Genomic DNA, 14,828 nt, shown 5'->3' on the forward strand with positions numbered 1-14,828 from the left:
TTGGACCAAATAAAACAGGAATGTTGGGGCAAATCCTTAAGAGGGATCTATAGGATAAAAAAAAGGGAAATAAAATTAGGTTGAAGCGTTAGTAGGCCTAGGTTAGGCTATAGAGCATAACTCAGACACCTTCAGAGGTGAAAATTGACAGCCTATCCCTCTCAGCTAAAGGAACATAAATATAAATTAGACAGCTATAATGACATTTAGCGGGGCGGGTGGGTCTTTGGATGGCGGCTATATGTTGTCTTACCTCCTTTAGTAATAACAGCAATCGCTTTTAGTCATTGGTCCATTTCTCAGTGACCAGGATTGTCTTTCAAAAAACATTTTGCCTCTTCGGGAGTTTTGAAGTGTCGCAGGGCTCCTGAGCTCATTTGGGTATTGAATCAACTAAAGATGCCTCGGTCAATGGAGTATTTTTTCACCTCGTCAAACTCTCTGCGCTTTCGGCGTATTCCAGCTGACAGGTCCTGGTGTAAAGTGAGTTTGACGTTTCTCACTGTAATGGTGTTGATTTTTGCCACCTGTAGGACTCGTTCCTTGTCGGTGAATCTCAGGAAACGTATGGTGATTGGGCGCGGTCCTCTTGCTCCTGGCTAATGGCGTTAGCTTTTTCTGAAGCTAGCTGCTCATTGGAGGCTTTTTCCGCCACTAATGCTCGAGTCCGGGTAAAAATGTCACCTGTAATGTTGCCTTTTGTAGCCGCCATGCCTTTTTAACTAAAGCTAGAGGAGTTTAAACTTGAAGTGGAGGTAATATTAAGAATTGGAAACTACTTGTGTGGAGCTCTTAGTTCATGCGGCCAACTCGTTCAAGGGTCACGTGATCCCCCCATGTTCATTATAATTAAACTCACTAACTGCACCTGCTTCTTGACTCCCTGTGTCGACGTTACAGAATAGTAACTCAACAAAGGTAGCAGCAGTTAATCAGGATATCTCCAAGATGGTCAGCGAACAGGGACACCTACTTTGCCAACACCACGACCAGCTTGCACAAATGGGGACGGCTATGGATGAGGTCCTCCGCATTCTTCAAAGTCTCGACATTCCCCTGAGTGCGTCACCTCCAACAAGCGGAGAATTCTCTAACACAAGTCAACCCAGCGAGCCAGCACCCCAGCCCATCCAACAGTCCACCCAGGTCAGCGATGCCCGTTTGTCCCTCCTGGACAAATATGACGGGTCTCCATCCAAATGCCGTGGCTTCCTACGCCAGTGCTCCCTCTATTTCACTCATAAGATGGGCACCCCCACCACCGAGAGGTCTAAGGTTGCCACGGTAATATCCCTGCTGACCTGACGGGCATTGGTGTGGGCTATGGCCGTCTGGGAGAGGATAGGAGGAGCTGGGTTCCTATGAGTGGTTGATGGCTCTGTTCAGGTGGTCTTTGACCATCCACCAGAGTCAAGGGGGGGGAATGAGCGCTTACTTCAACTACGGTAGGATGGCCAGACCACGGAGGAGTACACGCTCACCTTTCGGACAGTTGCAGCATCCAGCGTATGGAATGACCCTTCTTCAGAAGAGGATTGCGAGAAGAGGTCCAGATGGAGTTAGCGTGCCGAGATGACCTTGTACATACTCATTGCAATCGCCATCCATCTGGATAACCTTCTTCGGGATCGTTGGCACCCCCATCGCCTCTCTACCTCCTTTGTTGACCTTTCTGAGTCAGAGCCTGAACCCACGCATGGAGGTAGGGGCCACAAGCCTCCCCGCGGCTGAGCGACGCCGTCAGAGACAGTTGGGGCTCTGTCCTTATTGTGACCAGGAGGGTCACCAGCTTCAACGGTGTCCGGTACATCCCAATCCAGAATCCACGAGAGCAGAGGAACGGCCCTGTGATCAGCGGTATCCTGGGTTAGGCGTGAGTAATCAATCATCATCACTTTCCTCCAGACCATTTTTATTATCGGTTTCACTAGCTGGCTGTCCGTCATCTATTGTTTCGACAGCTCTAGTGGATTCCCCTGCCACAGGAAAATTTATTGACCAGACCATTGCCCCCTGCACATCACCTCATACCCGCTCTTCTCTCTTTTTATTGTTTTCAGTCCAAGCGTTGGATATGCGACCACTGGGATCCGGCACTATTACGCACGTTACAGCTCCACTCAACCTCACCCTGGGACCAAGCACCAGGGAAAGCAATCCCTTCCTCATCCCCTCCGCACCCGTACACAAAGTCATCATTGGCCTTCCATGGCTCCAACTCCATAATCCCACCTTCTCCTGGTCAGAGAGGAGGATTACAGCTGGGGGACCAGGATGTTGTAGGACCTGCTTTCCCGCTCCCTGTGGTTCCATGTCAGTGGAGGGCTGTGTGAGTGTCCGCCAGCCCATCAATCGGTCCTCCTGTTATCGATGGGCCTGTGTTTTGGGATGTAGATATGGACATCCGCCAGGCTCTGGAGAGGGAACCTGCTCCTGCCACCTGCCTTCCGGGGCCCATTTACGTCCCCACGGGGTCAGAGATCGGTTGCACACACATCCCTCACCGCTGGACACCCAGGTATCACCCAAACAATTTAAAGGCAATGCTACCAAATACTAATTGAGTGTATGTAAACCTCTGACCCACTGGGAATGTGATGAAAGAAATAAAAGCTGAAATAAATCATTCTCTCTACTATTATTCTGACATTTCACATTCTTGAAATAAAGTGGTGATCCAAACTGACCTAAAGACAGGGAATTTTTTACTGGAATTGTGAAAACGGAGTTGAAATGTAGTTGGCTAAGGTGTATGTAAACTTCCGACTTCAACTGTAGCTTCACTTCTTACCAGTAATATACGTATTGTTTTAGAAACATTACAAACCATGCTCTTCCATTTTTTGTTTTTGTTATAATTATGGTGCAAACATTTTTGTACTGGTAAAAATCTGACTGGCTGGTAGACCAAAAAGTTAGTCTCAGGCCCTGAACTGATCTACAGTGGGGAGAACAAGTATTTGATACACTGCCGATTTTGCAGGTTTTCCTACTTACAAAGCATGTAGAGGTCTGTAATTTTTTATCATAGGTACACTTCAACTGTGAGAGACGGAATCTAAAACAAAAATCCAGACAATCACATTGTATGATTTTTAAGTAATTAATTTGCATTTTATTGCATGACATAAGTATTTGATCACCTACCAACGAGTAAGAATTCCGGCTCTAACAGACCTGTTAGTTTTTCTTTAAGAAGCCATCCTGTTCTCCACTCATTACCTGTATTAACTGCACCTGTTTGAACTCGTTACTTGTATAAAAGAAACCTGTCCACACACTCAATCAAACAGACTCCAACCTCTCCACAATGGCCAAGACTAGAGAGCTGTGTAAGGACATCAGTGTTAAAATGTAGACCTGCACAAGGCTGGGATGGGCTACAGGAAAACAGGCAAGCAGTTTGGTGAGAAGGCAACAACTGTTGGCGCAATTATTAGAAAATGGAAGAAGTTCAAGATGACGGTCAATCACCCTCGGTCTGGGTGACACGGCAGGACCTGGTCAATGACCTGAAGAGAGCTGGGACCACAGTCTCAAAGAAAACCATTAGTAACACACTACGCCGTCATGGATTAAAATCCTGCAGAGCACGCAAGGTCTCCTTGCTGAAGCCAGCGCATGTCCAGGCCCGTCTGAAGTTTGCCAATTACCGTCTGGATGATCCAGAGGAGGAATGGGAGAAGGTCATGTGGTCTGATGAGACAAAAATAGAGCTTTTTGGTCTAAACTCCACTCGCCGTGTTTGGAGGAAGAAGAAGGATGAGTACAACCCCAAGAACACTATCCCAACCGTGAAGCATGGACGTGGAAACATCATTCTTTGGGGATGCTTTTCTGCAAAGGGGACAGGACAACAGCACCGTATTGAGGGGAGGATGGATGGGGCCATGTATCGCGAGTTCTTGGCCAACCACCTCCTTCCCTCAGTAAGAGCATTGAGGATGGGTCGTGGCTGAGTCTTCCAGCATGACAACGACCCGAAACACACAGCCAGGGCAACTAAGGAGTGGCTCCGTAAGAAGCATCTCAAGGTCCTGGAGTGGCCTAGCCAGTCTCCAGACCTGAACCCAATAGAAAATCTTTGATGGGAGCTGAAAGTCCGTATTGCCCAGCGACAGCCCCGAAACCTGAAGGATCTGGAGAAGGTCTGTATGGAGGAGTGGGCCAAAATCCCTGCTGCAGTGTGTGCAAACCTGGTCAAGAACTACAGGAAACGTATGATCTCTGTAATTGAAAAAAAAGGTTTCTGTACCAAATATTAAGTTCTGCTTTTCTGATGTATCAAATACTTATGTCATGCAATAAAATGCTAATTGATTACTTAAAAATCATACAATGTGATTTTCTGGATTTTTGTTTCAGATTCCGTCTCTCACAGTTGAAGTGTACCTACTCAGAAAAGGTTGGTGACCACCACTGTAGACTCAGATTAAAGATATGACGGATACGAGTGGCCATAGAGTCAGCTACCATCCTCGGTAGCATTTCATCTAAGTTGACAATGCCAGGAGGTTGTCATTATTGATCAATATCAATCATTTTAAAAACCTCTCCAACACTAACTTTACAATTTTAACATACATTGGCTTTTCTTTCATTATTTGTTTTTTAATGCATGAATACAATGGCTCAATATTCGTTGTTGGCATTTCCTGCCTAAGTTTGGCCATTTTGCCAATGATTCATTAATCATCAGAATAATTGCCAACATCAAATGGTTTTGTGATAAATAAGCCATCTAATTCGATGGAGTGGAATTGGTCTTTCTGCCCATCATTTTATTTAAAGTACTCAAAAGTTTTGATATAATTGATCTTGGCTTAATAATACAGTTTCTCCTTTTTATTGAGTTTAGTCACATAATTTCTCAATTTGCAGTAAGTCAGCCAGTCAGATGTGGAGCCAGACTAATTAGCCATTCCTTTTGCCCCATCTCTTTCAACCATACAGTTTTCATTTCCTCATCAGTCCATGGAGCCTTAACAGTTCTAACAGTCAGTTTCTTAACAGGTGCATGTTTATCAATAATTGGAAAGAAGCAATTTCATAAATTCATCACGTGCAGCATCTGGATACTCCTCATTAATCACATCAGACCAACAAATATTTTAACTTCATCCACATAAGAGTTACAGCAAAATCATTTGTATGATCTCTTATACACTATTTTAGACCCAGCTTTTGGAACTTTGGCTTTCCAGGATATAGCCACTATATTGTGATCACTGCATCCAATGGGTTACACTGAGAATCTTCCTCTTGTGCGGACAGCTTGATGAAAATCCATCAATATTCAGGTCCCCAAGAAAGTAGACCACTCTGTTTACATCACATACACTATTAAGCATTTCACACACATTATCATTATTTTATTTGTTTCATTTTAGAATAAGTCTTTACTTTAACAAAAAGTGGAAGAAATACAATTCCTCAGCAATCTACTCACAATACTCCATAATGACAAAGCAGAAAAAGTTTTTTAGAAATTGTAGCAATTGTTTTCCAAATTCTTACGTTAGACTTATTCTAAAATGTAATAAATACAAATTAATCCTCAGCAATCTACACAATACCCCATAATGACAAAGCGAAAACAGGCTTTTAGAAATGTTTGCTAGTTAATTCAAAATAATAAACAGAACTACCTAATTTACGTAAGAATTCAGACCCTTTGCTATAGGACTGTCACGTTCTGACCTTAGTTCCTTTGTTTTGTCTTTTGTTTTAGTATGGTCAGGGTGTGAGTTGGGTGGGTTGTCTATGTTAGTTTGTCTATGATTTTCTATTTCTGTGTTTGGCCTGGTATGGTTCTCAATCAGAGGCAGCTGTCAATTGTTGTCCCTGATTGAGAACCATATTTAGGTAGCCTGTTTTCCATTGTGTTTTGTGGGTGGTTATTTTCAGTCTTTGTGTGTCTGCACCAGACAGAACTGTTTCGGTTGTTTCTTTGTTGTTTGCGATTCAGTGTTCAGTTTTTTCATAAGATGAAATAAGATGAACGCTTACTACGCTGCACCTTGGTCCTCTCTTTCTCCCAACGACAACCGTTACAAGGACTCAAAATTGAGCTCACGTGCATCCTGTTTCCATTGATCATCCTTGAGATGTTTCTACAACTTAATTGGAGTCCACCTGTGGTAAATTCAATTGATTGGACATGTTTTGGTAAGGCACACACCTGTCTATATAAAGGTCCCACAGTTGGAAGTGCATGTCAGAGCAAAAACCAAGCCATGTGGTCGAAGGAATTATCCCTAGAGCTCTGAGACAAGATTGTGTTAAGGCACAGATCTGGGGAAGTGTTCCAAAAAATGTCTGCATTATTGAAGGTCACACAGTGACCTCCATCATTCTTAAATGGAAGAAGTTTGGAACCACCAAGACTCTTCCTAGAGCTGGCTGCCCGGCTAAACTGAGCAATCGGGGGAGAAGGGCGGTGACGAAAGAACCCAATGGTCACTCTGACAGATCTCTAGAGATCCTCTGTGGAGATGGGAGAACTTTCCAGAAGGACAACCATCTCTGCAGCACTACACCAATCAGCCACTCTTCAGTAAAAGGCACATGATAGCCCGCTTGGAGTTTGCCAAAGGACACCTAAAGGACTCTCAGCCCCAACAAAATTCTCTGGTCTGATGAAACCAAGATTGAACTCTTTGGCCTGAATGCCAAGCATCACGTCTGGAGGAAACCAGGGACTGGGAGACTTGTCAGGATTGAGGCAAAGTCGAATGGAGCAAAGTCCAGAGAGATTCTTGATGAAAACCTGGTATGGAGCACTCAGGACCTCAGACACAGCCAATACAAAGCAGGAGTGGATTCGGGAAAGGTCTCTGAATGTCCTTGAGTGGACCAGCCAGAGCCCGCACTTGAACATGATCGAACATCTCTGGAGAGACCTGAAAATAGCTGTGCGGCAACGCTCTCCATCCAACCTGACAGAGCTTGAGAGGATCTGCAGAGAGGAATGTTAGAAAAACCCCAAATACAGGTGTGCCAAGCATGTAGCGTCATACCCAAAAAGACTTGAGGCTGTAATCACTGCCAAAGGTGCTTCAACAAAGTACTGAGTAAAGGGTCTGAATACTTATGTAAATGTGATACATCAATTGTTTTTTTTTATTACAAATTTGCAAAAATGTTTTTTGCCTTGTCATTATGGTGTATTGTGTGAACTGTAGATTGATGATGATTTTTTTTAGACTGCATGTAACGTAACAAAATGTGGAAAAAGTCAAGGGGTCTGAATACTTTCTGAATGCGCAGTATATAGCAAGAAATCCTCCACCATAAGAATTCCTGTCTCTTCTATAGATGTTATATCCTTGTATTGCTACTGCTGTATCATCAAAGGAATTTTCTAAGTGAGTCTCAGAAATGGCTAAGATATTAATGTTATCTGATGTTAACAAGTTATTGATTTCATTAACCTTATTTCCAAGGCTACATATATTAATATGGGCTATTTTCAGCCCTTTTCTGGCTAGCTTCTCAGAGATAGACATCTTAGGGAAAAGAACAGTTTATGTGTAGGTGTGTGTGCTGTGGGGTTGAAGCTAAGAACCCATAGGCTTGGCTCTCTCCTCCCTTCCAGACTTTTGGGAGGGAGGGTGGACAATGAGCCTGTCATAGCGGATGTCCCCACACGTTCTGGCAGCTTTCATGGCCGGAATAAGTTATTTTCTCTTCTTGCGCACAGCTTCAGGATAATCCTCATTGGGGAAGATGTACAATCCTCTCAAGTTCTTGGTTCTTTCCTGAACAGATACCTTGTCCTTGAACCTCAGGAACTTGACCACTGTCGTGCCTGTCACCTGGGCTAGTGGTGGGTTTTCCAATCCTGTGGGCGTGCTCCACTTCAATCTTCCTGTGGTCCATCTTTAGTATCTCCGAGATAATTTACCTCACTTTGTCCTCAGGTCTCATGTGGAGATTCTGCAATTCCATCCACAACAATGTTGTTCCACCTTGATTGTCCCTTTAGATAATCAGATTTCTCCATCATTGTTATAATGGAATCACATTCAGAACTGATGTCCTTTCTCAATAACTTACAGATTGCTGTCACCTTTCCGTTTTCCTGTTTAAACTCATCGAGCTGACCCTGGGAGTAGAGCAAACTGTTCTTCAGGTCCTGGACCTCTATGGTCAGGATGTCCATTCTTTTATTAGGTGACTCCACCAGTATTTGGACACAACACTTGAAGCTATTTTCTTGTTAATGTAACAACTGCTTATAGAATATACACTACCAGTCAAAAGTTTGGACACACCTACTCATTCAATGGTTTTCCTTTATTCTACTTTGTAGAATAAATTATGAAATAAAACATATAGAATAATGTAGTAATCAAAAAAGTGTTACACAAATCAAAATATATTTTATATGTTAGACTCTTCAAAGTAGCCACCCTTTGCCTTGATGACAGCTTTGCACACTCTTGGCATTCTCTCAACCAGCTTCATCAGGAAGGCTTTTCCAACAGTCTTGAAGGCGTTCCCACATATGCTGAACACTTGTTGGCTGCTTTTCCTTCACTCTGCGGTCCAACACATCCCAAACCATCTCAATTGGGTTGAGGTCAGATGATTGTGGAGGCCAGGTCATCTGATGCAGGACTCCATCACTCTTCTTCTAGGTCAAATAGTCCTTACTCAGCCTGGACAGTGTTTCGCTGCAGAATGCTGTGGTAGCCATACTGCTTAAGTATGCCTTGTCATGTAAAGAGCAGGTGTTCCTAATGTTTTGTATACTCAGTGTATAACCCACTGAAGAACAAGGGGCCATATTTACTTTGTACCTGCCCAAGGTTTGCCCCTACTATTCTAAGGAGAGACTGAAAAATAAAGGTAGAACAAAACATGAAATCAGATTAGGAGAAACAACTGAGCTATTTGAACCAAATGTAGACTTCTACTTATCCTCTGTGTGCCATGTATAATGCAAGCAGAGGAACAGCCCTAAGCCAGTGTTTCCTATGCTTTCAGTAAACCAAGGGCTGGCTGATTAGTCCACTAGTTCAATCAGGTGTGCAAGTTCAGGAATAGATTGGAACAGTATAACTGGCTGGGGGAACATGAGAAGAGGTTAGTGAAACTGCACTATGCTACTCCCCACTGTGTCCAGATCAGTCCTGGGTTCAAATACATGTGTATTTGAGAATTTGTCATTAAATCAAATCCAATTTTATTTGTCACATGCTTCGTAAACAACATGTGAAATGCTTACTTTTACGCGTCCTTTTCCAACAATGCAGAAGTTAAAGATTTAAAAAATAAATAAAAAGTGAAATAGTGACAGGAGGAATAAACACCAGTGAATAACGAATAAAAATAACATTCCTATATACAGGGAGTACCAGTACCGAGTCGATTCAAATTCAACTACTTGTCTTTTCAAATAAAAAAACACAACAAATACTTACTTCCAAATGTCTTTGAAAGTAATTGAAATACCCTAAATAGTATTTGAACCCAGGTCTGGTCCAGATGAATCCTAGTGTTTCCAGGCATGGTCCTGTACAGTCATTGATTAGAGAACTTAACTCTGAGCCTGCAGTCTATCAGTGCTCAGGGACCGGTAATCAATTCTCTAATGCTGTGTGAGTCCCTATTCACTGCCCTGCTTATACACTATCTCATAGGAAAGACAAGTACGTGCACAAACACAAACAAACACACACAAACTGGGGCAGAACACAACCCAGATGGCGGTCATAAAGAAGGAATATAACCTCCAAATATTAACTCACCAAGTAGGCAACGATGGGCCACTGTCATAATTGTATTATAAAAATGACTGTTACTCTCCTGAGGGGCACTCCTTTCCTGACTGCTGATGGTTCCTGATTACCCTAGGTACTCTGGTGGATCCTCTCTGGCCTGGCCCGTTAATAGAGGATACAAGCTGATCTGATCTGATCAGCATTGCACCAGACCAGACGCACGGTCGGTTTGGTCAGGAACTCAGCGCCTTGCTCCCAGCCAAGCTCTCTGTTATCTCTGTTCTGTTGACAGGCCATTGTTTTTCTACGGGCGCTGGTGGACGTGAATTCAACTGAACGAATTAAGCTGATTGGGCCTCGGGCAGGAAGATAGAGGAGTAAATAAAGTACTGTGAGTGAGAGAGATAGAGAGAGAAGCAGAAAGGAGCTCCATCTTGCATTTATTGTCTAAGTGTTTTATTAAATGCAGTTAGAGACAATACAAGATTTCCTATGAGTGCCCTCTTCCTCTCTTTTATATAGAAGTCTATCTTAATATTATTCTTATTTTATTAAAACAGTTTGACAGTAAATGCAAGATTGAGTTGTTTTCCTGGGAGTGGCCTCTGTCTTAAATAGAACTTAATCTTACTATTTTTGAAATACTTGCTGTATCAGAGGGCTAGAAATCAGATTCTGAAAGTTTAAAGTGTGCCTCAAGTGGACCACCTCTTGAAGCAAGTTAACTCCACTATATATAATTGTGCATGCTTTGTTATAAAAACATATAAAACATTTTTGTAACTTTGACCCCTTTTTCGTGGTATCCAATTGGTAGTTACAGTCTTGTCTCATCGCTGCAACTCCCGTAAGGACTTGGGAGAGGTGAAGGTCGATAGCCACGCGTCCTCTGAAGCACGACCCAACCAAGCCGCACTGCTTCTTGACACAATGCCCGCTTAACCCGGAAGCCAGCCACACCAATGTCCTGGCAGGCCACAGGAATCGCTAGAGCACGAAGGGACAAGGACATCCCTGCCGGTCAAACCCTTCCCACACCTGGACGACGCTGGGCCAGTTGTGTGCCGCCCTATTGGTCTCCCGGGCGCGGCCAGCTGCGACAGAGCCTGGACTCGAACCAGGATCTCTAGTGGCACAGCTAGCAACTGCGATGCATTGCCTTAGACCACTATGCCACTCAGGAGGTCCATGCTTTAGTTTTATTGTACTGACTGCAAGCTCTCTCTCTTTATCCATAAACTCATTGAAACCCTTGTCCCCCAGCAGAATCAAACTTGTTGGTACAACAAACAAACTGCTCTAAAATCACAACCAAAAGCACAATTGTTATTGTAGTCGACCAATAGCCCCACAAAAGTCAAACACTTTATCACAATAGTTGCCATTACTGACAATTTACTCAAAATGGCTGTTGTATCATGTGGGCAGGTCACCCTGTGTGGTGCCTTGCAAAACTGGTTTCTAACCTAAAGGATCCAAATGTTTAAAAAAATGGAATAAAAAAAGACTCACTTGAGTGTCTGCAGGTCAGCTGCCTCCAGACCTATGCGGTTTCCCTGCTGGAACTCGTGTGACTTGGAGCGGTGCAGCGCCGTGAAGCCCGGCAGCAGGTGGATGAGCTTTCGGCTGGGCGGTGGGGGCGTCCCGGGGGCCTTCACCTTGTTTCTGCGCCTCATGGGGGGCGTGCCCGGGGGGGTCATGGTGTTCACCACGAGTGGAGTCCGGGGAGGGGTGTGGGCAAAGTGCCTCTGACGGGGCGAGGGGGGCAGGGATCGATGACCCGTGTCCATGGGGGGGAAGGCCCCCAGTCCCAGGTGGCTGTCCACGGTGAGGCGGTCTGGCTGGACATAGGGGCCATACGGATAGGGTAGCAATGACTGGGGGCTGTGGCACTGGCTGTGGTGCTGCTGGTTGTACTTGGCCTGGACCATGGGGCTTTGGGAGAGCTGGAAGCGGACCCACTGGCTGGGTTCTGGAGAGGGGAAGGGAGTGTTCTCCTTGCCAGACTCAGAGGTGGGCCACTGGATGGACCAGTCCTGCTTGGCATGGCTGCCTGCTGTGGAGGAGGAGAAGGAGAAACAAGAAGGAACATGTTACAGATAACATTTAACCACAAACAATTACCTGATACCTTGACCCTGCTTAATTATTTACATTTCTACATGTCATTTAAGGATAATAAAAACTCATATTTGATTAGAAAGAAATGGCCTGATGATAAGAGCAAAAAAGCGAGAGAGCTTGGATCTGACATCAATAGCAGACGTAATGTAGCATGGGCTCAGATAGGAGAGGGGTGGAGGAGAGGGATGCTTGATTAACCACAGCCACCTTGATCCCTAAACATTAGATGAGAAGCTGGAGATGAGGTTCATGTTGAATATGTGAGACAGAGGAGTTTGGTTTGGGAGAGCAGAGAAGAGAGAAATTATATTTTCAGCTTAAATGGAAATATTCACCTCCGTTATTGGGCAATGAGTCATCCTCGAGTTGTTCTTGAAAGAAAAGAGAAGGAAACAAATGTTTATTTGATAAAAAAATGTTGATAAAAAATGTGATAATAAAAATGTTGATTTGATAAAAAGATGGCGAAAATATTGTTTGTTTCCTCTCTCTTTCTGTCCATCAGAGACCCAGCCAATTGTACTAATCACAGTCTCTAAAACTCAACTCTGATCTGAATGCAGTATCCGAATTAGCTCAACAACACTCATGGCTAATGCATTCTCCCGAAAGTCTTGAAGGAAATAAAGTATTCCTTAGGAGTATTTCTTCCCTGTGATGTTTTAAGACAAGCCCACCAGAGACTTCTGAAGGGACAAGGAGAGGGATAGAGAGATGTGGAGTAGAGGGAGACACATTGGGAGAGGAGAGAGAGAGGGAGAGGGCTGAAGTAACAATAGTGAGCGACTGAGCGTTTTCTTAAGGCCTCTCGTCTTAGGTCAGGGATCAAAGTTTATCTTCAGCGCGAATGTACATGTTCCCTCCTAGTCTGACTGAGACACTCTTCAGGACAGTACTGTATACACACACACACACCACGCACAACACTCCACCCACGCACAGCGAGAGACAAACAGTGTCCCCGGGATAGTAGAGTAGTGTATACTACGTGTTCAAAACATTAGGAACACCTGCTCTTTCCATGACATAGACTGACCAGGTGAATCCAGGTGAAAGCTATGATCCCTTATTGATGTCACCTGTTAAATCCACCAGCCAGTGGGCCCGCTTCAATCAGTGTAGATGAATGTAAGGAGACAGAAGGATTTGAGACAATTGACACATGGATTGTGTATGTGTGCCATTCAGAGGGTGAATGGGAAAGACAAAAGATTTAAAAGCCTTTGAACGGGGTATGGTAGTAGGTGCCAGGTGCACCGGTTTGAGTGTGTTTTTTCACGCTCCACAGTTTCCTGTGTGTATCAAGAATGGTCCTCCACCCAAAGGACATCCTGTCAACTTGACACACCTGTGGGAAGTCAACATGGACCAGCAACTGTGCGGAGTCAACATGGACCAGCATCCCTGTGGAATGCTTTCGACACCTTGTAGATTCCATGCCCTGACAAATTGAGGCTGTTCTGGGGGCAATAGAGGGTGCAAATCAATATTAGGAAGGTGTTCCTCATGTTTGTACACTCAGTGTACACAGACTATAGGAGTCCTAAGAGATGTGTCCACTCATAGGCACAGACTGGGACTGGGAGACGGGTTGGTTGTTAAAAGACATCCCTCACGACTAGCGGAAAAGTCTGTATTTTAGAGGGGTATTTTACAGCCAGGCCAGAGTTCAAACTGCACTGGACATTAGAATTAGTCATTGCAGTTCTATGGTGGACGTAATGATCTGTTGTTCAGATAAACAACACTATGGAAGGTTTACGATCAGATCACATAGGCTACAGTGGACTGCCTGCTTGCATGGCTCTCCTACACACAATCACTATCAGTGCTGCACTCAGTCTCAACATACAATAATACAACTTTGCACATAGTTACTCATGGTGTTGCATGTTAATCAACTTCATGCATAAGCCCACATGAGTTAACCCCTGAGATGAGAGAGACTTCTAATGATCGAGGAGAACTGTATACGGGGTTAAACAGTATACAGGGGTATTGGGGTGGAGACGGCCTGTTTAATGGAGTACCTCTGTGCTCTACTCTCTCCTGGAGAGGCACCAGCCTCCTTCCCGCACTTCAAACACACACTGTGGGGACTCTGAAAGTGTGCTGCACAGTGCACCAAGCTCCTCAGACAAGACCAGGGAAATGCAACAGGGAAACAGGGAAAGAGCCAGACGGAGTGCTCCTCAACTGCTCAGAAAGGAATATAAGGTTGAAGATGACGCACGATCAAGCCTCCTTCATTAGCAAAAACGTACGACAAACAAGCCACTCGAAATTAAAAAGTTTGGCATCTCCTCACTTGAAATGTTTCGAAATCATCAAAGAGCCTTCTTCACCCTTGAATGCCAGTAAACTGACATGGGGTCTGTAAATATAGATGACGACGAAACACACACGCACGCGCACGCGCACGCACACACACACAAAGCCTGCGATACTGAGGAGGATTTTAGTCAAATTACCAAAGGCTTCTGATCAAATCACAGCCCAGCCATTAATTAAACACAAGACCTGCATAATCCAAAATGGTTTGCAGACATCCATGTAACTGATGAATAGTGTGAATAGTCCACGTCTTAGAGTATCCATTTCCTTGGTATTCATTAATGATATGTACCCACTGATTCTTGAAGAGCATCATGTATTAATGCCTCATGAGCTTAGTTTAACTGCCGTACCCCATCAGAACCCAAAATCTAAGCTTGTTTTACTCCCATGTTATGTTTGTAAACAAAGTCAATGTAAACAAACACTTTATAGCCTCAAAACATGGTCCTTGCATCCATAGCGCTGTCTATGAATTTGAGAGTGGTTACATTTCTCCAGCTCCATCCCTCAGCTTTTCACCGAAACAGGGGCGGGGAGACGCTTCGTTATAGTTTCAACTGCTGATTGGCCCTTTAATTTACCAACCATACTAGTATTTTACTTGCTCGGCTAGCCATCCACTCCACTCTGGCCAAACGC

General features: G+C 44.2%; 1 protein-coding gene across 1 annotated transcript in view; it reads right to left on the bottom strand.

The window, feature by feature from the left end:
- LOC112249536 (kinase suppressor of Ras 2-like) overlaps positions 1 to 14,828 on the bottom strand; it is a 73,566-nt gene that overhangs the window by 35,360 nt on the left and 23,378 nt on the right. The window contains exons 4-5 of the mRNA XM_024419342.2: positions 12,188 to 12,223; positions 11,241 to 11,784 (exon numbers count right to left, since the gene is read on the bottom strand). Of these exons, the coding sequence (XP_024275110.2) occupies positions 11,241 to 11,784; positions 12,188 to 12,223 (580 nt within the window). The remainder of the gene's footprint in view (positions 1 to 11,240; positions 11,785 to 12,187; positions 12,224 to 14,828) is intronic.

This window comes from Oncorhynchus tshawytscha, linkage group LG04, assembly GCF_018296145.1.
Source record: "Oncorhynchus tshawytscha isolate Ot180627B linkage group LG04, Otsh_v2.0, whole genome shotgun sequence".
In the NCBI taxonomy this organism is placed as follows: Eukaryota; Metazoa; Chordata; class Actinopteri; order Salmoniformes; family Salmonidae; genus Oncorhynchus; species Oncorhynchus tshawytscha.